This window comes from Strongylocentrotus purpuratus, unplaced genomic scaffold (genome assembly GCF_000002235.5).
Source record: "Strongylocentrotus purpuratus isolate Spur 01 unplaced genomic scaffold, Spur_5.0 spur5_scaffold_16, whole genome shotgun sequence".
Lineage (NCBI taxonomy): Eukaryota > Metazoa > Echinodermata > Echinoidea > Camarodonta > Strongylocentrotidae > Strongylocentrotus > Strongylocentrotus purpuratus.
The window spans coordinates 24,326,373-24,350,113 of NW_022145601.1; the positions used below are offsets into that span (position 1 = coordinate 24,326,373).

At 38.0% G+C, this 23,741-nt stretch overlaps 1 protein-coding gene across 1 annotated transcript in view; it reads right to left on the minus strand.

Moving 5' to 3' along the window:
- Positions 1-77: 77 nt before the first annotated feature.
- The window catches only part of LOC115924718 (vacuolar protein sorting-associated protein 13D-like), a 45,601-nt gene continuing 21,937 nt past the window's right edge, over positions 78-23,741 (minus strand). Inside the window, exons 24-46 of the mRNA XM_030987486.1 lie at positions 23,303-23,527; positions 22,775-22,932; positions 22,156-22,254; positions 21,133-21,366; positions 19,742-19,937; positions 18,536-18,735; positions 17,492-17,691; positions 16,309-16,379; positions 15,328-15,424; positions 14,407-14,514; positions 13,489-13,609; positions 12,148-12,282; positions 11,294-11,447; positions 10,440-10,647; positions 8,063-8,288; positions 6,928-7,119; positions 6,036-6,205; positions 4,962-5,093; positions 4,057-4,201; positions 3,099-3,274; positions 2,066-2,189; positions 879-951; positions 78-238 (exon numbers count right to left, since the gene is read on the minus strand). Of these exons, the coding sequence (XP_030843346.1) occupies positions 78-238; positions 879-951; positions 2,066-2,189; positions 3,099-3,274; positions 4,057-4,201; positions 4,962-5,093; positions 6,036-6,205; positions 6,928-7,119; positions 8,063-8,288; positions 10,440-10,647; positions 11,294-11,447; positions 12,148-12,282; positions 13,489-13,609; positions 14,407-14,514; positions 15,328-15,424; positions 16,309-16,379; positions 17,492-17,691; positions 18,536-18,735; positions 19,742-19,937; positions 21,133-21,366; positions 22,156-22,254; positions 22,775-22,932; positions 23,303-23,527 (3,605 nt within the window). The remainder of the gene's footprint in view (positions 239-878; positions 952-2,065; positions 2,190-3,098; positions 3,275-4,056; positions 4,202-4,961; positions 5,094-6,035; positions 6,206-6,927; positions 7,120-8,062; positions 8,289-10,439; positions 10,648-11,293; positions 11,448-12,147; positions 12,283-13,488; positions 13,610-14,406; positions 14,515-15,327; positions 15,425-16,308; positions 16,380-17,491; positions 17,692-18,535; positions 18,736-19,741; positions 19,938-21,132; positions 21,367-22,155; positions 22,255-22,774; positions 22,933-23,302; positions 23,528-23,741) is intronic.

Below are 23,741 nucleotides of genomic sequence, written 5' to 3' on the forward strand. Positions count from 1 at the left end.
ATCATTATCACTTACCCTCCTTGCCCATCCCTCATACCGGTATCATTACCCCTCTCTAATACCACAAGCAATATAATTTACCCTTTAAATGTGGAGTCCATCGCAATGTAGATGAAGTTCTCATAGTAGAGATGGTTACCATCTTCAAGCTTGTCTAGGTTATAGACACTGCTGGAGCCTCCTTTCACTTCACACACCATGAGAGGGGGGAGAATCGGCTCATCCCATGCATACGGAACTGAGAATTAAAGAGAAGATAGGTATAACACATTTAACGAATAGTAATGAAGAAAGACTTATGGGGCGTTGCAAGAAAGTTGCAAAATTTGCAACTGATATTTACAATCGATTGCAACTCAACTTTCTTGCAACGCCTCACTAGTCTCCTAAATTTCCTAGGATTTTGTTAGGATTAAGTTTTAACAATGGCATTAAGTTAACTAGATCTAGCTTTTATTCTCCTCTTTTCTCTCTCTCCCTCTCTATCCCTGTCTTACTAATGGCAAGAAATTGGAATTGCAATCAATTGCAAATTTGCAATTAATCGCAGGACTTACACTTGATTTTGGGGATTTGCTATTGATTGCAACTTTCTTGCAACGCCCCATTGGAGAAGCTTTTTTATTAAATGACTGGCTTCCCTATATTTTGGTCAAATACTAGTTATTCTTGGTGGAGAATATATTAAAAGGTAATTCTTTGATTATGGGCCCCCTCCCCCCCCCCCTCCTCCCATGTTTATTGATCAAATACTTATTCTTGGTGGAGAAGATATTGAAAGGGAAATTGTTGATCATTGATTAAAATAATACACAACTATGAAAAGGTTATCTGAAACGGGTGAATCTTTGGTATATTTTTAGAGGACTGCCATTTACCTGACATCTTTGGTCTTAGCATAGTCCTAAGTGTTGGGTCTGTCACTCCTCGCTGGTAGTAGATGATATCAACCTGATAAGAAAAACAAAACAGACACAATTCAAATTCACTCCCTCTTCTACTACTTTACTTTGCTTCCTATGCCCATAGCTATCTGTAGGAGGGATTACTGTAGCCGAGACTACGTAGAAGTACGTTAAAATATGTTCAACTGGGTTAAAGCGGGACTGCACTACTTGTAGCTACTTGCGCCCTGTATATAGCAAACAATGCCTAATAGCAGAACCCGTTGGTCCCCCATGGTTCCCTTTTTCTTATGTTAATTGAGAGCAGAGTTGATGAAATAACCACCTGTCAGTGACCACCCGGGGAGGTCTTATCCCTCCTGGCCAAACTAGTGCAGATAGGCTCTTCAAAAAGTAAGCTAAAGTACTGCCAACAATTTGTATGCATGAATGTAAAGCCATTGATAAGTATGCTAAAGTAAAGTACAGTACGGTACGGTGAACTAGGTTGAAGTAAGTTGAACAACGTGTAACTACATTAGAATAAATTACTGCTACATTAATAAATATGCTAGATACCGCTATTTTTTTATCATGCCCAACAGATAAACTTCTGCGCATGATTTTTGCACATGAATGTCCAAGTTATTTCTACAGATATCCAGCCACGGATGGCCAGGGATGGCTACGGTGCACCCGTGAGCCTATGTTAAGCTACAGAGGTTTCCAATAAACTACGTAACTTCATGTATGTGTCACGATCCCATTAAAGGGATTGGGTAACTTTGTCTCAGATACTGAAACAAAATCCTGGATTTAGCTCATGCTGCAATGATAATATTTAACCTTTAGGTCAGTCAGGAACTCTATGACTTTTACAAACTGATTGCCTGTCTGATTATCAAGATATTTATGATTGGAAATCGAAATTTAAAAATTTGTTTTCCTAATGGTTTTTATAACACTACAGTCTATTCGGGAAAACAAGTATGGTAAACCGGTCACTCAAAGATTTTTACTTTTTTGAGGCACTTCATGATTATTTTGAAGCGCAATTATTAGGGCTTCAATATTACACCATATCACAAACACTGATAACATGTAGGGCTATGCATCTCAGTTTTACATTGTCAAACGATGCCTTTAAGCAGAGGACATAACAATGGAAGAACATTTCTCACCTCTGACATGTTGTCTATCCTGTAAGGCGGAGGTAGATCTGTTGTATCAGTGAAGATCACATAGAACGTAGCTCCTCTAAGGCGTACCTCAACGTGGACAATGTTTGTCTGGTTGTTGTTACTCCTAACAATGATATGAATGATATGTGTACATCAGCAATAATCATACTGAGGCCTATTGAAATAACTGTGCTAATTGATTACTATACAATCAAATAAATAAATTGGATTTGTTACGACACAAAGCAGTCCAACACTAGTTATTACACCGGGGCCTTGTCATATAAAGAGTTGCGATCGATCCAAATCATGAGAAAGTCCTTGAATCAATCCCAAGTTTGCAGTCCCCTATCTCTTATGTACATAGTTTCCATTGATATTAATCGCAAATAAGTTGCAAATATAAGACGGGGCCCTGGTCTAACTTACCTCATAATAATAATAATAAATCCTGGTCTAACTGTCTTTGTAGGGGTTAAATTAATTTGTACAATTTGGACCAAAATGTACAAGCCTTGCTATTAGACCATGGGGGCGTTTCACAAAGATCCTAAGTCAAACTTTACTCTAAGCTGGACTTAAACATTATGGAGAGCCATTTGTAGCCGATAAAATATAATCAAAAGCAAAAATTCAAATATTTTAGACTTTTTATAAATTCCACTCAAGAATATGAAATCTCCTTGATAATAGAAAACATGGAATGATTTGAATCAATATTTTATACCATTTAAAATAACTTTGACAAAATAATTTTGAAGATGCTTATGGCTTTCTATAATTGTTAAGGCCAACTTAGAGATAAGTTCAACTTAGGATCTTTGTGAAACACCCCCATGTCTAACTAACCTTGTATTGATGTTGGTCTATGCAAATTCCATCAAGAACCCTCCAGGTCATGATGCATATGAACACACACAGTAACTTGTCAAGGTCATAGTACTCCCATCATGACATTGCATCAGAATAAAAGTAATCTGAGTCTAGAAAATGTCTAAGACCAGTTATTAGTGCGAGTCTACATGTACCTTACCTCATATTGATGTTGAGAGATCCTGGTTGGTCTATGCGTATTCCACCAGACCATCGACAGCCCTCAAGGTCATGCATACGAACACACAGCAGTCTGTCAAGGTCATCACGCGGCCAGTGAAATATGACCTTTGACCCGGATGTAATGGCAAGATGATTCCTGGGATTCTTGGGTCCCTGTCATGTGAAAATGACATTAAAAATTTAAAAAATAAAGACACAAAAAAAAGCATAGATCTAGAATGTTCATACAATCTGTAATAAATACACAAACTGATAACCTGAAACGAATTATACATGTATGCTATCTAAACATAATGCATACTCAGTGTTCAAAATGAAAGTTAGATTCTGTATTAATTTCCTTAATTTGCTGCTGCTCATAAAATCCAATCATCTACTGGTTCAGTATTACTTTCTCTCTTCCTGGTCTGCATTTTAAACCACTTTCTTTATTTATTTTTGTTTTTGTTTTTGTTTGTTTGTTTGATTTACCTGACTGCTAAAAAAGCATGTATTTAAAGTAAGTAACCAGGGGACTGATGGCTTAAAGTCATCTCCAAGAGACTTGGTAATGAGGATTAATGCCTTACCAAAGCACACTAGCTCATCAGCTTGGTTTCGAACCCAGGACCTCTCGCTTATGAGACCACTGCTGTACCACTGAGCCATCAGGCCTCCTCGACTTTAAAGGCCAAGTCCACTCCAAAAATAACTTACTTAAAATAGAAGCAGAAAAATCAGACAAACCAATCAAAAAAAGTTTGAGCAAAATTGGATAACTAATAAGGAAGTTATGGATTTTGCTCAAACTTTTTTGATTGGTTTGTCTGATTTTTCTGTTTCTATTTTAAGTAAGTTATTTTTGGAGTGGACTTGGCCTTTAAACCATTTCTTCCTCTGCTCCCTTCCCTTCCATTCCCCCCTCCCCCTCTTATCTCTCCACCTCCCAAACTTACAATGCCTGTAGTGAGATGTCGCTGAGCAAAGGCAAGGTGATGAGAGGAGCGGTTCTCCAGCTGGAAGCGAGGTACGAAGGTCACAATCTTGGTTTCATGATAGCGCCCCCTACCTGGCCGAACATCAATACCGATGTTGTAGACTCTGTAAAAGAACAAAATACAAGGTGACTCGGTAGCATTGTCTCAAATTCTGAAACAAAATCCTGGATTTAGCTCATGCTGCAATGATAACTATAAACCTTTAGGTCAGTCAGGAATCTCATGACTTTTACAAGCCTGTCTGATTATCAAGATATTTATGATTTATGATAATTTTGAAGCACAATTTTGTCAGGGCTTCAATATTACACTACATGTATATTACAGACACTGATAACATGTAGGGCCATGCATCTCAGATTGAACATTATTAAACGATGCCTTTAAGAATAAGCCACTGCAAGCATTTTTTCATTCATCCATCCATCTACAACATTGAAACAAAAAATTAAAACTTAAAATCTGACTTTCAAAAATTCAACCAGGGGGGGTGTTTCACAAAGATCTTAAGTAGAATTTATCTCTAAGTTGGACTTAACATTATGGAAAGCCGTCTTTGAAAATATTTTGTAAAAAGTTATTTTAAAAGGCATAAAATGTTGATTCAAATCATTCATATTTTATATTATCAGGGAGATTTCATGTTCTTGATGTGGAATTTATGAAAAGTCTAAAATACTTCAATTTTTGCTTTTGAATACATGTACATTCTATTTTAAGGCTACAAATGGCTCTCCATAATGTTTTAGTCTAACTTAGAGTTACAGTGTAAGTTTGACTTGGGATCTTTGTGAAACACTCCCCTGGTATTACTGAACGTGGTGATGGACTTCTTTGAATTTCTAAGCAAAAGAGGATCTTACATGTGAGGTCTGCCTCCGTCTTGATGGATCCTGAGGGATCGTACTCCTGTACCGCCCTCTAGTGACATACGATGGCACCAGTTAGGTCTGCCTTCTAGCCCGATGATACTCTGTCCAAGACGCATCACACACCTGTTGGTAGTAGTTACACACTTACATGTCAATGCAGACTTCATTGAGTGATTTCAATTTGAGGGTTTAGGGCGGGTGTTAGTGTTTATTAAACACTATCACCAGCCATAAACATTGAAATGAAAATCAGCTAATCTTAAGGCTTTGACCTCTGAATATCGTCAACTTCTGGTAGCTAGTGTTATCGATTTTGCAAAATTGACCTTTATATGGCTGGTGTTAATATTTTAGGTACAAACGTCCAATTCACTAACACTAGCCCCTAGGGATTAAGCAAATGTTGATTTCTAGTTTGGTGTTAGTGTAAAGCTATCAATATTATGGTATCTGGCTCTTAATTTCATCAGCACATTTTTAGCTTGATTTAAGAACTCTTCATTGCTCTAAACACTAACACTAACACCCAACTTGAAATCACCCATTGTTACACTTCACATGATTTAGATAATGAACATACATGAATCTGTACGACTTACACATAGTTATAACAGGAATCCATACATGTAGGTAGTCAAGGGATAAGAACCCAGTACTGACTTCAAATTTGACCAAGCAATGATTTAAAACCCAAATTTTTTGCAAACTCTCAACAACAGCAATTTTTTGCAACAAGATACCTTTGCATTAATTGTAATTTAAATATGAACCATGAACTTTGCAAATCTTGACCACTCTATCTCTGTTATATGTGAACTAAGATGAAATTAAGAATTTATTATCCATTCTGAATATCAGTTTTTCGCTTGTAAAAGTTTATAGATCAGTTTACAAAAGGAAATCATTATCATAGACAATTACAGTAATTGTAAAATACAGTCATAACGGCTCTAGATGGATAAGTTACACAAAATCAGTTGTCTACGTTGATGCAGGCGCCCAAACCCCCTAAACAACTACAAACTGAAGAGGACTGAAAACTGAAAAGGAAAAAAGTAGTCTCACATGTTATCTGCTTTGCCCGGCTCCCTGTATGACAGCATGAGAGGGGCTACACTCCTAGCTCTCTCATGCTCATCGTACTGACCGGCTGCATCGAAATCAGCCCCCTCCTCACGGAACACCAGAGGCAACCCAGACTTGTTGATCAACCAGTAGGGTGCTGAGACAGACACCTGCAAAGAATGATGACATATGCATTACAAATACTACAAGGTGCTCTACTACTTCTAGGTTATACCATGGTTTCTACTGGTGGCTACTCTCTAACGCATTCACTCTTGCTATTTTTTTCTTCACCTTTCAAATTCTGAATGTTGTCTATCACCTCCACCGCCATCACCAACACCACCACCACCACCACCACCACCACCACCACCACCACCACCACCGCCATCACCACCACCATTCACTTACCTTGAGTGCTCTACCAGCAACACACTCCACCAACAGCAAGCTGTAAGCTCCTCCTCTTAGGATGTGTGTCTCGGAGCTCAATGTAGGCACACCACCATCACCACCACTACCACCACCGCCATCACCACCACTACCACCATCCACCTACCTTGAGGGCTCTACCAGCAACACACTTTACCCTAACAGCAAGCTGTAAGCCCCTCCTCTTAGGATGTGTGTCTCTGAGCTCAATGTAGGCACACCACCATCATCATCATCATCATCACCACCACCACCACCACCACCATCCACCTACCTTGAGGGCTCTACCAGCAACACACTCTACCCTGACAGCAAGCTGTAAGCTCCTCCTCTTAGGGTGTGTGTCTCTGAGCTCAATGTAGGCACACCACCATCACCACCACAATCACCACCACCACCACCAGCACCACAACCACCACCACCACCACCACCACCATCACCACAACCAGCATCCACCTACCTTGAGGGCTCTACCAGCAACACACTCTACCCTAACAGCAAGCTGTAAGCTCCTCCTCTTTGGATGTGTGTCTCGGAGCTCAATGTAAGCACACCCATCACAGTTGTGTTTGGCCGGTATGGTGAGAGGTTGAGTGCATTCCCTGAAAGACTCAGTGAAGAACTTGATGTCTTGTGAATGGTCAAGGTCAGCCTGTCATAGCACCAATGAACAAGCAATGGAGAAAAAAAACATTGGAATAACCACTGATTCATTAAATACTTTGAATCTCCCATCAGATATATTTACATATTGGCATCAATAGCCATGCTGCTGGTACCATAGACCAGTTCACAGTTAGCACATGTCCCAAATGACCCAGAATATCCACAGATCTTCAAAACATGAAGAGGTCCCACTTTGTACATTTTGAAATTAATCACTCCTACAGCGATGAAGGTGCTACATAAATAGACTTTGTTTCCCCCTTTCAAAGAATACATCCTCCTCTGCATCATGGAGTGTACTGCTTGTGCATAAATGAATAATGATTGCAAAACTTTCATGAGTACGTAATCCAGTATTTTGTCTCTGTGTATTTCACAATTTGGTCTGCAATGACCTTTATCTGCTCATGCTCAGACAACTATGCAACTATGAACTGGCTTACTGCTCCATGATCAATTTCTCACACTAGTGGAATTCTTAACTTCAACCCCTGACCGAGCAATATACCTCACCCTAAACATAATTCTAAATCTAGGTTTAACAACATATACTATGGTGGCAAATGCTTAGTGTTCAAGATCCTACACTTACTGAATTCTAATAGCACTACATCTAACCCTAACTCTAACCTTAAATCCCGGAGCGGTAATTCCTGGGCCTCGTCTTATAAAGAGTTGCGATCGATCCAAGTCAATCGTAAGTCCTCTAATCAATCGCAAGTTTGCAGTCCCCTATCCCTTATATACATAGTCGCGATTGATATTGATCCCAAATAAGTTGCGATTAATATCTACTCTCTGTAAGACGAGGCCCTGGAGAATACATCTTGAAGTATGCATAAGCATCTACACCTGACCCAAAACCCCAAGCAGCTTTAATCGTACATCTTCAACGCATATCGGATCAACTTGTTAGGTATTGAACTAACCGTGTAGATAGGTTCATCCATTCCTGGTCTGATGCAGCCTTGGACATTGGATTTGACCACCAGGAAGTTGAGTTCCATGGGCAGGAGATTGGTGAGCACCATGGGAGGCAGGATGGTCAAGGTGTGGCCAGGCTGAGCGGCCAGCGTCTCCGTCTTCTTGGCTTGAGACCGTCGGCCGAGGGCACCCTTGAAGGGGAAAGCTTCGTGCTTCACGAACAGACAGAACCTATCGCACACAGAACAAATTTCATCAGTAAGATATTGTATACATATGAAAAGGTATTGTGGTCGAGTAGATATCATCATGTCTCCTTAGAAGAGTGTGAATACTGTTTGGTCATCATGAAAAGATCAATTTGACCCAGGAGAGTCCTTTGTTTGTCCATGTTTGTCAACTGCTGTACAGCGCCACTAAACATGTTTCCCAATAAGGATTCTTCATCCTAATGGCAACGAGGGGCAAATAAGCTTTTAACTTAAATGCCTACTTCCCAGATATATTTCCAAGTTGTATATGCACCCCCATTGGATGTATAATTCTAGAAAAATGCATTTTTTAAAGTTTAGATCTTTCTTTGACATCTCCAGAACACATTTCAGTCAGTACATTGTTTAATAACAGCTATAATGTATCTTTGTTACCTTTTTCTTTATCCTCTCACTTAATATTGATAAACTTTACTAAAGTTTGTGTTTGCATTCTTCTTCCTGCAACAGGATGCATGCCAACTACATGTAGATGGCATAATGCTGTAATGAACACTGAACTATAATGCAAGTGTCATTTGTAAAACGCACCTCTTGACCCCAGGGATTATTTAATACGCAAATAGGCAACATGTTTAATATGCAAAACGCAAGTGGGGACAGGATCATTCTGCTTTGAGGTGTGCGCAAAATGATGTGCGTCCTGGGTCCGTCATTTTCATGAATCGGTGCGTCACAATTTTGACTCAAATATACGTCAATGTTTCCTAATGGTGAGTCAGTTTTTCTGACGGAGGGTGCATCATGGTGCATAAAAAGGTTGCGCACATCGATACTATGATGCTCCTTTCCCAGGGGTCAAGAGTTGCTTCATACAAATAACACCTGCATAACACTGGAGAAAACCCTCAAACGTAGCAATAGCAACACAGGAAAGATCCTAGCTTTCATACTGTGCATGTAAAGCTATAAGAAGAACCCTAAAATCAGTTTCATTTGTCGAATGCACATGCATCAAAGTGTTAAATATTAGATATTTCATGTATTAGTTTAATCATGTCTATATTAGTTTTATAATCATTGAATCCAATCCTGTTAATCCAAAGTTCCATTCAGGGAAGGTCAGATGTATTGGTAAAGGATTCTCGTGGTACATGTACATGTACGTTTCTATTAAAGATCCATTTCTTCACATGCACTATGGCACAACATTTTGGAATGTTTTGCACCTCTACGGGATGTCAGGATAGATGCAGGGACTACATGGAATTCATTGCTCTATCATCGACTTTACTTTTGGAAGTATCTGCTCTTAGAAAAAGAGCGATGATCAGGAGGGTGATTTGATGAGTGGGTAAAATGTTCCACCAAGAGATGTAACCTGTCAGATACATATGTATGTTTAAAGTTTAAAGACCCTGTCAGAAGTGAAAAATGAAACAGATGAATCATGTATAAACGGAAAGTTTACAACAAAAAGCCATAGACTGCAATGATATCAATTATTTGCTATTTTAGTGTCTGTCAGAGGAGTAACAGCTCCTTGAAAATTCGAAATGTAAAGCTTTGAAAATCAGAAGTTGTCAACCTAAAAACTAGCGACTCGATGACATCATCTTACGTGGAGTACGCATATTCATGACTTCACATTTTCTCTCCTTCTCAGCTACATGTATATAGGTTAACCGATCAGGTCCACATGTTATTTTGTCACTGTAACTGCAACAAATTTGACCCCTTTTGACGTGTAATTTGGAGTGGTGCGGACAATGAGGTTTAATTTGTTTTTGAGCAATACTGAGGGTTGAATTATTTTGTATTCCTTTATATTTGTATTCTATGTTCATTTAGCTTTCAATTGATATCAAATTGTATTTTCATCAGATAGGGTCTTTAAAGTTACTTCACATTTACATAAAGAATATGACCCATAATATATGAAAACAAATGTCATAGATTGTATTATTAAAATGATATACATAATCCACATGAAGCTACAATTAAAAAAAACATGGAAATTATTGGTTCCTTGCTCACAAATTCTCCAACTACAAAAAATATACAATAAATGTGCTCAGGAGGGCAACCTCTTCCTAATACATGTATTTTTCTTTACATAAAACTTTATTTTCAACAGAAAATAGCCTCCTCTTCACACACACGCTCCTACCTGAAGATACCCGAGTCTCCACTGTCCGTCCTGCACTCCATAGGGAAGCTCTTGGAGTCACCCGGGCACTGGGCCTGTCGCCATAGCAACGGTTTGTCGCAGTACGAGACGGCCCATCCTTTGGGTCTGAGGTAGATGTCCCAGGATACACAGGGCAGTGGGATGGCTACCTTCTGGTTGGGCTCTAATGGTTCCAGGACCTGGGGATCTAGGGAAACATTCAAGAAAATGCAAACTTTCTTTTAACTTTCACTACAAAAAGAAGATGGCTCGCAAAGTTGATATAGCGGCATGTTCACATGGTCAGCTCTCTGTCTTTGCCTACATATTGACTCAGGCAACCCCGGAATTCACTGTTGAGCACCAAACTTATTATCTAACTTTCACAAATTGTTAACAACTCTTATTTTGTTGCTCTAGTTAATTGTAAAATTCAGAGCAATGCTTCAGTTTAAGTTTGCATCAAGAACTTGCAAAACTGAACAAAGTTAAAGAAGTTTCATACTTGCCAAAGATTTTGGTTTTACAGATCCTATTGATTCTTTTGAATCAATAGGAATTTTCAAGATTATTGTGCCTTTCTTTCTTTCATTTGAATTGATTTTATGTTAATAATTGGTATTCTAAAGATAATTGTTAATTGCTAACAGATAATATATTTATAAAAATGAGCATTTTCACAAAAGTTAAAATTTAAAAAGCAAATGAAATTGATGAAACAAAATAATAAAAATATGAAAGTAATACTTGTACAACAAAATTAATGATGACAAATAAAATAAATCAAATCACTGATATAAATAAATAAAATTAAAGCTGAAGAATCAATGAAATTACTGAAATGAACCACTTACTGTCGGTCGGAGACTGGGGATTGACCAGTTTGAGTTCAATGGGTACACTCAGACGACTCACAACCATCAGCGCTGATCGGACCGTGATCAGCTTACGAGCACCACCCTCTAGGCTCACATGAAACACAACCCTGGCTGGTTGCTGGTCTGTGAACTACACAGTAAACATAGGAAAACTTTAACAGTCAACATAACAATCTCTAACAATATAGAAAACAGAATTATGCAAAGATTTCAGATTTTCTGGGAGTAGTCTTGAATGTGAGAATTCTCGTTCAAGTCATATTCATTCAAGAGATTACCTCAAATGGTGGTCCCTAAAGACCTATAAATCAGGTAAATTTATTTCAAGTACACTGTAGGTTTGTAAGCACAGGAACAATTGTATGCATTCATACAAATATACAGTGTGCCTGAAACTATTTAGTTTCATAAAAACTTACAAGCAAAATGAGGAGTTCATCATCAATTATTTTATTTCTTAATGAGTATTCACATGTACATTTGTAATTCTCTTTCCTACCTGTTCCAATTCTCATTTAAAATGAAGTAAATAGTTATACGATTTTAAATATAGACACAACAAGCAGTTAACAATCCAATTTAAAAAGTAAAATAAAAGTTGGTCATTATCATCCTCATCATTATTGCAAGTAAGCTGCTACAATGTAGTTTCTAAACAGAAGTTGACAGAAATGAATGTATTGTATAGTTTATTAAAATACTGAACCTGGCAGGTCATGATGTGATTTACATTGAGTTAACAAGGCAAAGAAAAAAAATTCACTTGCGCATCATTGTTGTAAAAATTATCATAAAATGTCAAAATGAAAAGGGTACAAAGAAAGACTTACGATGCTAGAGAGTTGATTATGATGCGGTTTGGCCAGTCTGAAGAAGACTCCGACCTTGTCAACAGACACTGGTGTGAGCTGCTCCCAGCCATCAACCTTCACAACCAACTGATGAACCCTCAACTCATGGGTGTTCTACAAGAAATACAAAGAGAACTTAAAGCCCCACTGCACTACTTATAGCTACTTGCGCCCTCTTTCTAGCAAACAGTGCCTAATCGGTGTCCGTTGGTGCCCCATGATCTCCTTTTTCTTATGTTAATTTAGAGCTAATTTGATGAGATAACCACCTGTCAGTGACCATGCAGGGAGGTCTAATCCCTCCTGGCCAAACTAGTACAGATGGGCTTTAATACTTCCCTTGTTTTCTTAGCCTCTCTGCATGGTCACTCACTTGTCACATGTGCAATTTTGCACAAAACAATAGGCACCAATTGAGAGAATGATTACTTTGAGCAACACAACTTTGCAAAATTACTGATTTCAGACCTTGATTAGCTCCTATGACAACCGTATGAACACCGGTATCAATTAATCTTGCACGGAAAACAGTAAAATAATCCTGAAGCCTTTGGTATCCTATCTATCCCATTGGCCTGGTCTCTATGAACGGTAAATCACATTGTCGGTTAAACTCTTCTGTGCAACCAAGTTTACTAATAACTGCCATAACTGAAATTTCATAAATCAAATTCTGAATTTTCATTCTCTGTATCAGTATCAAAGATTGCATGAGATAAAGTCTATGGGTAAAATTTTACATTGCATGCATTTACATTTGTTTCACAAAGTTAAAGTAACCATTTGGGGTTCAAGTTCATGCAATAGCATTCAAGTTCTTGGGTGGGATTTGCTGCCCATGGCACAGAAGGACTCAGGGTCAGGACTTTGAGAGGCTTTTTTTAACAATAATTCAACAAATACGCAACAATGCTTCTAACCTCCTTTTCAATATAAAGTGTATGGAAAGTTATTTTCAAATATTATTATGATCTTCCATGCTATTTTTTTTTCCTTTTGAATGACAAAAGGCAATTCTGAAACTCAAAGAACCAACATTTATATATGAATAAAAAAAGGTTGCACTGCAGCTAGCTTGAATTGACTGATTTCCACGATGATGGGTAGAAGGGCAGAGGAAGAGGAAGGAGAGGAGAGAGAGAGATGGGGGAGAAAGGGGTGAGATGGGAGGGAATTGAGAAAACATAGAGATAGAAAAGAAGATGGGAGAGAGATTGGGGAAGAGAAGGAATGACAGGGTGAACAAGAGAGAGTGAGAGAGAGAGTGAGAGAGAGAGAGAGAGGGAGGGGGGGGGGGGAGGAGTTGAATGTAGTACTTACCCTGTGCCTTGCCTTGCCCTTCTCTTCAAACATGAAGGGTACCTCTTGTCCAGACTCTACCTCTTTCCATGCACTGAAGGTTCTCTCTGTATTCATCTTCTCTTCAGGTGACGATACAACCCTGTAAGAGAAACGTGACTCTCATTGAGATACATGTACATGTGTCCGGACAACTTCTGAACTGTTATTCCTTCAAACATATGTTTGTTCTTTCTGTGTTCATCTTATTAAGTTATAGAAGTACCACTCTGTACAAGAAAACAGGATTTTGACTGAGGTACATAGACATCCAGACAACTTCCTTACTGTTACCGCTCAACAAACTGCCCTCACAAACAAACAAACAAACAAACAATAAAAAAAAACAATAGCAACAAAAAAATTATTTCTGTATATATCTTCTTTCCAATACAGAGCACCAATCTGTAACAGAAGAATGACCTCCAACGAGGTAGTGTATCTAAATAATTATAATAATATGGATTTATAGAGCGCTCAATTTGAAATACCGTCTCTATGCACTTCACAGATATTATTACCCCGGTCATCGGATTTATTCATGCACAATGCGCACCATCTCCACTCCCTGGGGAGTATTCCTACCATATGGTCACCTCAAGAGCATATGGCAAGTACTAACACAAAGGCTTTCATCATCCTACCAGGTCCCCATTTATCCTTACCTCCAGCATTTTTCTCCCCAGGACATCCCTATTCCTCTCTTGTTCAAACATGAATGTTCTTTCTGTATTCATTATATTTTCAGGACAGAACATCACTCTGAGTGAAAAATGAATTCATATAAAACATATCCACATCATAACCCATAAACAACAAAAATCATTACAGTGCACCTTCATGAATAAAACTGACATTAGTCAGAAGCAGTGTAAACTAGAAACCAAAATAGTGACTCACTTGTTGGGGGTGGTTGTGAGGGTTGCAAAAGAAAGCCTGCAACCCGACTGGTTCTTGATTGCAAAGGGCACAAATGGTGATCTCGTCCTACCACTTCCAGAGGCCCTCCTGTAGGGAAACGAAGTACACAAAAACAAAAGAATAACACATAATAATCTATATACCGGTATGAAGAATTTATTTCCAAAAGGAGCTACATCCATTTTTGGAACTTCATAGAAAAGAGAAATTGTTTACCAGATTTTGTACAGGCGTCTACGGAAAAGTGATATTAGAAGGTGCATTTTTTCATAATTGCTCTCAAAATTTAGGTAAATAATTTTTTTGAAAGACAGGTACTTTAGTGAACAATGTTCTGATATCAATAACTCAATTTTCATAAAATATGGATTTAGCTCCTTTTGGAATTAAGCTCTTCATATAGTATCAGATGCAAGTATTCACATTCTTTTATCCTTTAACATCATATATATATATATATATATATATATATATATATACAAATGTAGCCTTTGCCCCCATGTTTTTTTAATTTGAAAAGCAAAGCTCCAAATATGTAATATAGATTATGATTTTGGCAAGTATTGTGCATTTCTTTAAACAGATTGGGGAGCAATTGAAATTTTCTATGAATCTATAAAAAACAAAACAACAACAACCCACACTTAACGGAAAAATTAAAATGTATTGTAAATCTACACAATTTCACCAATAAATATATTTCACAATGGAATAGATTCCAGAGGTATAACAAAATAAGAAAAAGAAAAGGAAAACCAGTACCAAGAAACAAACCTGATAACTGTATTAATGATACACAAATTTAAAATATCACCTCCAGTTAATATTAAAAACAAAGAAGAAAAAGTTCCTATTCAGAAATAAGCACCACTTATATTAATACAAGCACCATCCACTGACCCTCCCTTGCTATAGTAGTCTTCTGTCCAGCTCTTCTTTGTATTGCTGTAGAGATCGATGAGGGCGCTAGTCACGTTCAGATCCAACCTGTCATTCACTGTAGATATTACACGAACAAAGAGAATTTCAAAGTACAGTAATGTAGAAGTTGAAAGCCAGTGAAATACAACGTTGTATAACCTGGGGTGTATTTCACAAAGACTAAGATTGATTTTAAGTTGGAATTAACTATGACAGGCTGGTCATGCCACTGTTTGCTCTCACCATTATGATCTTTAGATAATATCTTTTCCTTCATTAATGAATTATCCAAAAGTGTACATTCTGTAGATTTGTGACCATGATTTGTATGTCCTTTAAGAGACCAATCCCAGTAAATAGTGAGAGCAAACAGTGGCATGAACGGCCTGCCATAGTTAAGTCTAACTTAAATTTAATCTTAGTCTGTTGTTTCATGCATTTCATAACTTGCTTTTCATAGCTTGCTTTGCTTTTCAGTGGACCTCTCCATTTTTATCAAAATATAAATGCAATTAAATTTTAAAATTCATTTTTTTGTCTTCCTAAAATGTATAAATTATTATTAAGATTTGTTTATTACCAATGTAACTATGTTTTGTATACATTTTACATTGTATTCGTTATTATGTATTGTATTTTGTTGGAAATGAAAAAATAAAAATGAAATGAATGAAATGAAACATGGTTCGATGCCATTCCACTGGATTACATATCTATGAATTTTCCGTATTTGTTTGCTATACTAAACAAATTTCTAAGCTTATGCATCAGATTAAAATATATTATCAATCTACACAATGTCACAAGAAATATATTTCACAATGTATTAGAAGCAATAAACAGTTACAATTAACAGTTTTCAGTCTATAGAAATGTAGATGATTTCCGACAATATGATGTATTTGAGCTGGTTTGTGTGTTAGTTTGTTATTTTTGTTTAGTTAGGTGTGAGAAACTTACCTTTCATTTGAATGAAGAGTCTTTCCCCATACATCTGGCTTGCGGCTTGCTGGATCCATTCCACATTGCACCTACACAAACAACAACAAGAAAATGTTACATGCTATACACATGTAGGTAGACTAAAGGATGTTATCTTTCATCACGATATGATCTCCAGATTATCATTAAACCATAAACATCCTTCTAACCACCATCTCTCTCTCTCCATCTCCTTCTCCTCTCTCTCTCTCTCTCTCCCTTCCCCATCTATCTCTCTCTCTCTCTCTCTCTCCCTCCTTTCTCTCTCTCTCTCTCTCTTTCCCTTTTCCCCTGTCCCATCTACAATGTATATCCTTGAGTTTGTTTTTTCTCTTTTTTTTCAATCTAGACTAGTCTTTAAAAAAAATGTACTTTCAATTGCAAAATACACCAATGCACTATACCATTATTTTTTTTAAACAATTGATGTTTGCACATTATGTAAGTTTGAAGTGTTTAATTATACAAGTAATACTTTTTAATATGGGTTTTTCTGTTACTCTTATTTCCTTTTAGTGGACCTTTTCAACCTTTTCATCTGTAAACATTTCCACAATTCAGCTCTTAGCCGCGACATATTTATCTTACATTATTTTTGTATATTCTTATTTGTAGTATTATTTGTATTTGCATGTTTTCATAACAAACCTTTTATTGAATTGAATTTAACCATAAACACCCTTCTAACAACCATTACAACAAAGATCCATGCTCTAAGGTAGTGATTAGCTAAGAGCAACAATGATATCCTTTCAACAAAGATTGGTATATTTGATAACAGCATACCCCCAACTGAACTAAGAGACTTGCTTCCATGGCTCTAAGCAAGGCTCCCAGACCGAGAGACCGCTAAGGTCATTTTCAGCAGCTAGCAACTATGACATCCTTTCACAATGAACATTACATTTATTTAAAGCCTGTCTGCATTAGTTTGGCCAGGAGGGATTAGACCTCCCTGCATGGTCATTGACAGATGGTTTTCTCATCAAATCAGCTCTCAATTAACATAAGAAAAAGGGGACCATGTGGGACCAATGGTCACCAATTAGGCATTGTTTGCTATATAGAGGGCGCAAGTAGCTGTAAGTAGTGCAGTGGGGCTTTAAAAAGAAAAACAAACAAACAAACAATGAAAACATTCCAACCGAACCAAGACACTCACTTCCATGGTTCTAAGCAAGGCTCCCAGCCCGAGAGACTCCTATGATAGTAGTCAGCAGAGAGAACACAAGCAGCTTGACCTTGGGCGCTAGGGAGAAGCTTCTGAAAGAAGTTGAGGTTCTGGCAGGAGATCTCTATCAGAGGGATGTCGATGTTACCGCAGTCATCGATGAGGGTGATGGCAAGGGAGCCAGCTCGCACCTTGAGCGAATAGAAATAAATTGGTGTAACGCAATGAATATCAGATGGTACAAAGATCAATTTTTGTGTTAGAAATTATCACTATGATATTAATAATTATTAATAACGATGTATGACTGTTGACTGTGATGTTGACTAAAACCCCCGAAATAGAGTGCTGAGCTATTCATCTATCAATGTGAATCACATGGTTCGCAGTTCGAGTCCTGCTGCGGCATGAATGTCCTTTGGCAAGATATTAATCTACATTTGCCACTCTCCACCTAGGTGTGGGAAATGGGTACCCAGTAAGAAGAATAAATAATGTTTAAAGGGCCCTCAGGAAGAACAGTGTTAATACTGATGAGGCTACCCTGGGTAAACAAGTCCATTGTCATCTCCATCATCGTTATTATTTTCATCATCATCATCATCATCATCATCATTATCATCATCATCATTACCATCATCATTATCATCATCATTATCATCATCATTATTATTTGGATCATCATCATCATCATCGTCGTCATCATCATCATCACCATCACCATCATCACCATCACTACCACTACCACTACCACTACCACCACCACCACCCTCATCATCATCATCATCATCATCACCATTATCATCATTATCATCATCACCATCATCATCATCATCATCACCATCATCATCATCATCATCACCATTATCATCATCACCATCATCATCATCATCAATATCATCATCACCATCACCATCACGACCACCACCACCATCATCATCATCATCATCATCATCATCATCATCATCATCATCATCATCATCATCATTGCATTCAGGCCCTGAACTCCTATTCTTGGTAAAAGATCAAACATACCTCGATTCCTGCAATCTCCATCTTGCCGCTGCCCCCATCCTCCCTGTCCGGTTCCCTAGGGCTATGAGCCGGGCTCGAAGCAGGAACAGGCTGGGCATTCTCTAGGAGCCATCCTGCAGCTAGGTCCAGTCTGTAGTTACTCCTCTCCAAGGCCTTGCGACAGTCTTGAGTATGGAACCCTAACTCCTTCAACTTGGCGACTAAGATGGAACACAATGAAAACAAAGGTCACAGAGGTCAACTTCTGAAATTACCAATAAGTGGGCGTTGTGGCGTACGCCTGTAATCAAGCTAACAATGGAAGTTACAAACTGATTCAGCCAAGGACGCAGGTTCGAAACTGAGTCACGTCTTTCAGATGCTGACGTTAAAGGTCAGTCCCCAGATGTAAATAATCATATCTGATTGATACACGTCTGTAAAAACACAATTATACACACACACACTCAAGACAAAAACTGATGCTCAAATATTATGAACACTCTAAACTGATACATGGATTTTATGTGTACCTCAAGTTGATACCGTATTTGCCGGCGTAAAGGCCGCAGTATTTTTGGAAGAGAAAATATCAAAAAGTCGGGGTTCGGCCTATGCCACAAAAGAGTAAAAAAAATTATAAAAAAGTAAGTCAAAACCAGCCCAAATTTGCACATATGGGACTAGATCTACGAACAGTACAATAACTATACATTTCCACACATCTTACCGACAATTTTATCTTGCATTGTTGACATGAAGACGAAAATAAACTTCCATAAACAACATATGCCAATAGATCTTGATCTAAGTTCGTGCCAATGCATTGCAAAAGTAAAAGAAGGGCCCGTTTAACGGAGCTGCCGCGAAGTCGCTATTTTGAATCCATTTCAATACACAAGAGAGAGGCACAATGTATACATCACAAAAAACTACATAAGCTAGCATCAGTGCGGGATGGCCGAGCGGTCTAAGGCTGTGATTTTAGTCAAATCAACATTTATACGTAAGAGATCAAATCCCGACTTTGACAAAAAGTTTTTTTTTTTTTTTTTTTTTTTTTTTTTTTTTTTTTTTTAAATGTCAAAATCGGGGGTGCGGCCTATACGGCGCTGCGGCCTTATCGCCGGCAAATACGGTAATGACAATAATTTGTTGCCATACACAATCTCGAATGGCAGTGTGTGGGATAAGAATTCTAGAAAATGCATCTGATTGGAAGCTTACTTTGTCTCTTAATCTTTGACTTGGATTGCGTCTTCTCCTCTGCCTCGTTCCTCATATTATCCACCGCCTCCACCTCTTCCTCCTCGTCCTCAGAGTGTTGTTTCTTGATCATCTGGGATGGCAGTGAGTTCATGATGCTGAGGAACAGCTGAGCATCATGGTAGGATACGCGGATGTTCAGCGCTTGTATGTGAACCTACAAATGACAGAGTAATAATATTAATAAAAATTTTAAAAAACGTTTTTCTATAACGCAGAACATTTACCCATAATTGCATGTCTCTATGCGCTTAACGTAGCAAAAGAAGAAAAAGTGGTTATGGTGCACTGGGCTATAATTGTGAATTGTTTACAAGCTACTAAATAAGTATGTTTTCAAATTGTTTCTGAACTTTTTGTATGTTTCTATATTTCTAAGGTATTCCGGCAAGTTATTCCATGAAACAGTGACTGCATATGACAAAGACCCTTCCCGGGAAGACTTTGTCATAGTTCGTTGGACATAAAATGGAGACTTTTTACTGTAATGCAGCATTCTTTCTGGTTTAAACTGTACAACCACTTTCACAAGTGATATATTAATTATTGTTTGATTCAAACATAACATCCTAAAAGTTCAATAAAAATGTATGCATTATAAAGCAATTATTAGAGGGTGTCTTCTACCCACATAGGTGTATCCAAAATAATTTTAAAATATTTAAATTTTATTTGACCCCTTTGACATTTGGCATGTAAAAGGAAAATGACAAAAGTCAGCTTTACAAGTACATACAGGAGCATGTACATATGCTAGCATATATGTGATGATCAACGCCTCGATTTTGAGGATGTCTAGCTACTACTACACCACTTGGTTTTGGAGTCTCCTGTGTGTCCTCTGATGGCCAAAAAATTGCCAAGTTTGGACTGGCAGAGACATCCACAGGTTAGGCAGGCAAATTTTGCTGCTGTTGTACCACTGATCTTTCTCACTGCTCATTTGCCATCTCAAGCTTATATATATGGAGGTTTGATATGAAAGGCCTACCGTGTACTTAACAAAAATAAGACCTTCATAGATACAGGAAAGTAATTTTTATATACAAGAGGTCCCAATAGCAGGTATGAATGTTACAGCATTGTATTTGTAGTAACAGCAGTAGGTACATGTAGTAGAAGTAGTATTTTAGTCAAACCTGTATAACAAGAGAACAGCGAGGTGGTCTTTTTAATATGCAATCACAAAGACAGTTGTTATTGGCCCTGTCTTACAAAGAGTTGTGATAGATCCAAAAATCAATCACAAGTTTACAGTCTCCTATCTCTTATGTACATAGTTGCGATCAATATCAATCACAAATAAGTTGCCATTGATATCAACTCCGGGCCCTGGAAATTAATGGACTCACCTCCAATATAGCATGGGCATCCATGATGTCTAGCAGCCCACCGAGCTGCTGCCCGCTGTGAAGGTGAGATGACGTCCCCTTCAGCTCCACGTTGATGGTGCTAGGATCAACGATGGAGAGTGCGGTGTCCTCTTCACTACTCATGCAGCAGGAGAATACCTCCAACCCTTCTAGACCGCATGAGAAAGGGTTCTCCTTCGAGACGGGCTTGTAGGTAAGCACTGCACAGGTAGACTGTGACAATAAAACAATGGAGGAAAAATAATGACTTTGCAAGGAACTGCTGACAAAAAGATGTGAAAATCTGTTTTCTAACAAGTTTTCCCCACAAAAGTTACTTTTTAATTACAGTAAGTTGAATGTACCCACAATTTGCGAATGTGTAGAAAATACATGTATATATTCATATCATCTGCATCATATGATCAGAAATTTGTAATATATTGACCAGGTTCTGAGAGATACATGTATAGGAAGCTGGATAAACGTATACATATATGGGATTTTTGCACTTTATGGTTTTGATCTTCCTTTGGTTTTGATCTTCATGCTACAAAACTGAACAACTGAAAGGTCTGACCGAAAATGTGTGTTTGTGTCCTTCAGCCAGGCACAATGACAGCTGACAATTAGTGTGGCAAACAGAGTGCTTAAAGTGAATCATAACTCATAATATATTCTGTTTGAATATTACCCCAGTTATACCTGTGGACTACCGATTTCAGTGCTCACATAATTCAAGGAATTCCTTCCTTCCAAGTAAGTATTTAACCCCTGGGTGGAGAATGGCAATTGTTAATTACTGTCTTGCTAAAGAAATCTATTGTACCTTAAAGATGACAGCATTGGAATTACTAGATGATGTATAGTCTGGGATCACAAACTCTGTTACAAATACAGCACTGTGTGAAACTTTGTGAAAATGGCACACAAAGTACTCTCATGAATACTATAATGCTTAATAAGGAACGTTTGTGTTTGTGTGTTGTTGTATTTGTGGGGGGGGGGGTGGTAAATGCTTACCTTCAGGATGACTGCATTAGAATCACTAGATGATGTGTCGCCTAAGATCACAAACTCTGTCTCAGTCACATTCACCTTGAAGTCTGAGTTCTTCTCAACCTACAACAAGAAGGATATGGTCAAGAAAATAAAAAAGCAATACTTTATCGTACTCTTTTGAAGAGAAGAGGGCATATGTTTTTCTCTAACTCAATTCACTATGTACAAGTGTATGGCTAATCAATTGTACAGTATCTTTCACATTATATGAGATGTTACTCTATCTCACATTTCTAGAAACTAAAGAAAACGTCTTTCATTTATTTCTCTATCCATCCTTTCCTTCATCAATTTATCTTTCCATGTATCAGTCTGCGGTGTATAGTCTGATGAGTGGTTCTACAACTGTCCAGGAATCTAGTATTGCAGTCACATTAGTACTGTATACTGTATCTATCCATCTATCTATCTATCCTTCTATGTTTACTTACTTACTTACTTTGATGTTGAAGTATAAAGATAAACTTATTTGCACCTCTAAGTAATGATATCTCTCTGGTATGGACTGTACTTAATCTTTCCATCTATCCTTCTACCATTCATCTATCCATCTATCTATCTATCCTTCCATTCCGTTTACCTGTTCTCTGTGTGGTACCCTCTTGGTGAGTATGCCTGTTCCAATGCTGACCGGTGACCTGGATCTCTTATCTACCGTCGTTACGTTAGAAGACTCTGTTGAAGGGTCCAGGGATGTTGAGGCTTCTGACGATGCCCGGGCGCTTGCTCCTTCTGATCCTGTCATAAAAATAACTGAAGGTTCACCAAACTAGTACAGGACTTTTGTGCAGAAACGTGTATACTCTTCATTATCTGACCAATATAGGGGAACGCCATCTACATTTGTGCGTCTCCTTTTGGACAACTGCGCGTAAAAGAATGGAATTGATTAATGGTAATCAGCGACTTAATCTCTACATAGTCAGCATTCTCAAAACAGACCGGAATTCTCCTCAAGTACTGGAAACTATTGCATGCTTTTTCATGAAAAACGTGGGATAGTCTCAGTAAATGAATCCCACGTGACCATGCATGACCAATCATTTGATTAGGATCTGGGAGTGAGTTGTATAATAACATATGTCCTATGAAAAAAAAGATAGCTTGCCTTGTACTGCCTGTGAATCATAGGCCAGTAAGAAATCCTTGACCGCTAGGAGGAGGTCAAAGACACATATGACTCTCATGTTGTTGAGCAGGGCCGTTGCTCTGGTACTATCAGCCTGGGATGTGAAGTGCAGCTCCAGCTGAAGAGGGTTCGGGTTGCGACTGTGATGTCTGGTAGGGGTCAGGATCTCCTCAAAGACGTTGCTTCTCTTCTTACTTGTATCACCTAAAATGAAAGAGGAAAGAGTTGAGTGAAGGTTACGCTTCTTCTTCTTCTTCTTCTGGTTAAGTCTGCCTCCTTCAAATTGACTGAAGATTCTTGCAAACTATGTGCGTGTGAACAGCAATTTAAATCCATTTGTGTGCTATTTACATTATAATACAGTTTATTTACAAATATTTACAATCTTATGTATAAGCTTACAGAAGCAAGAGCTGTC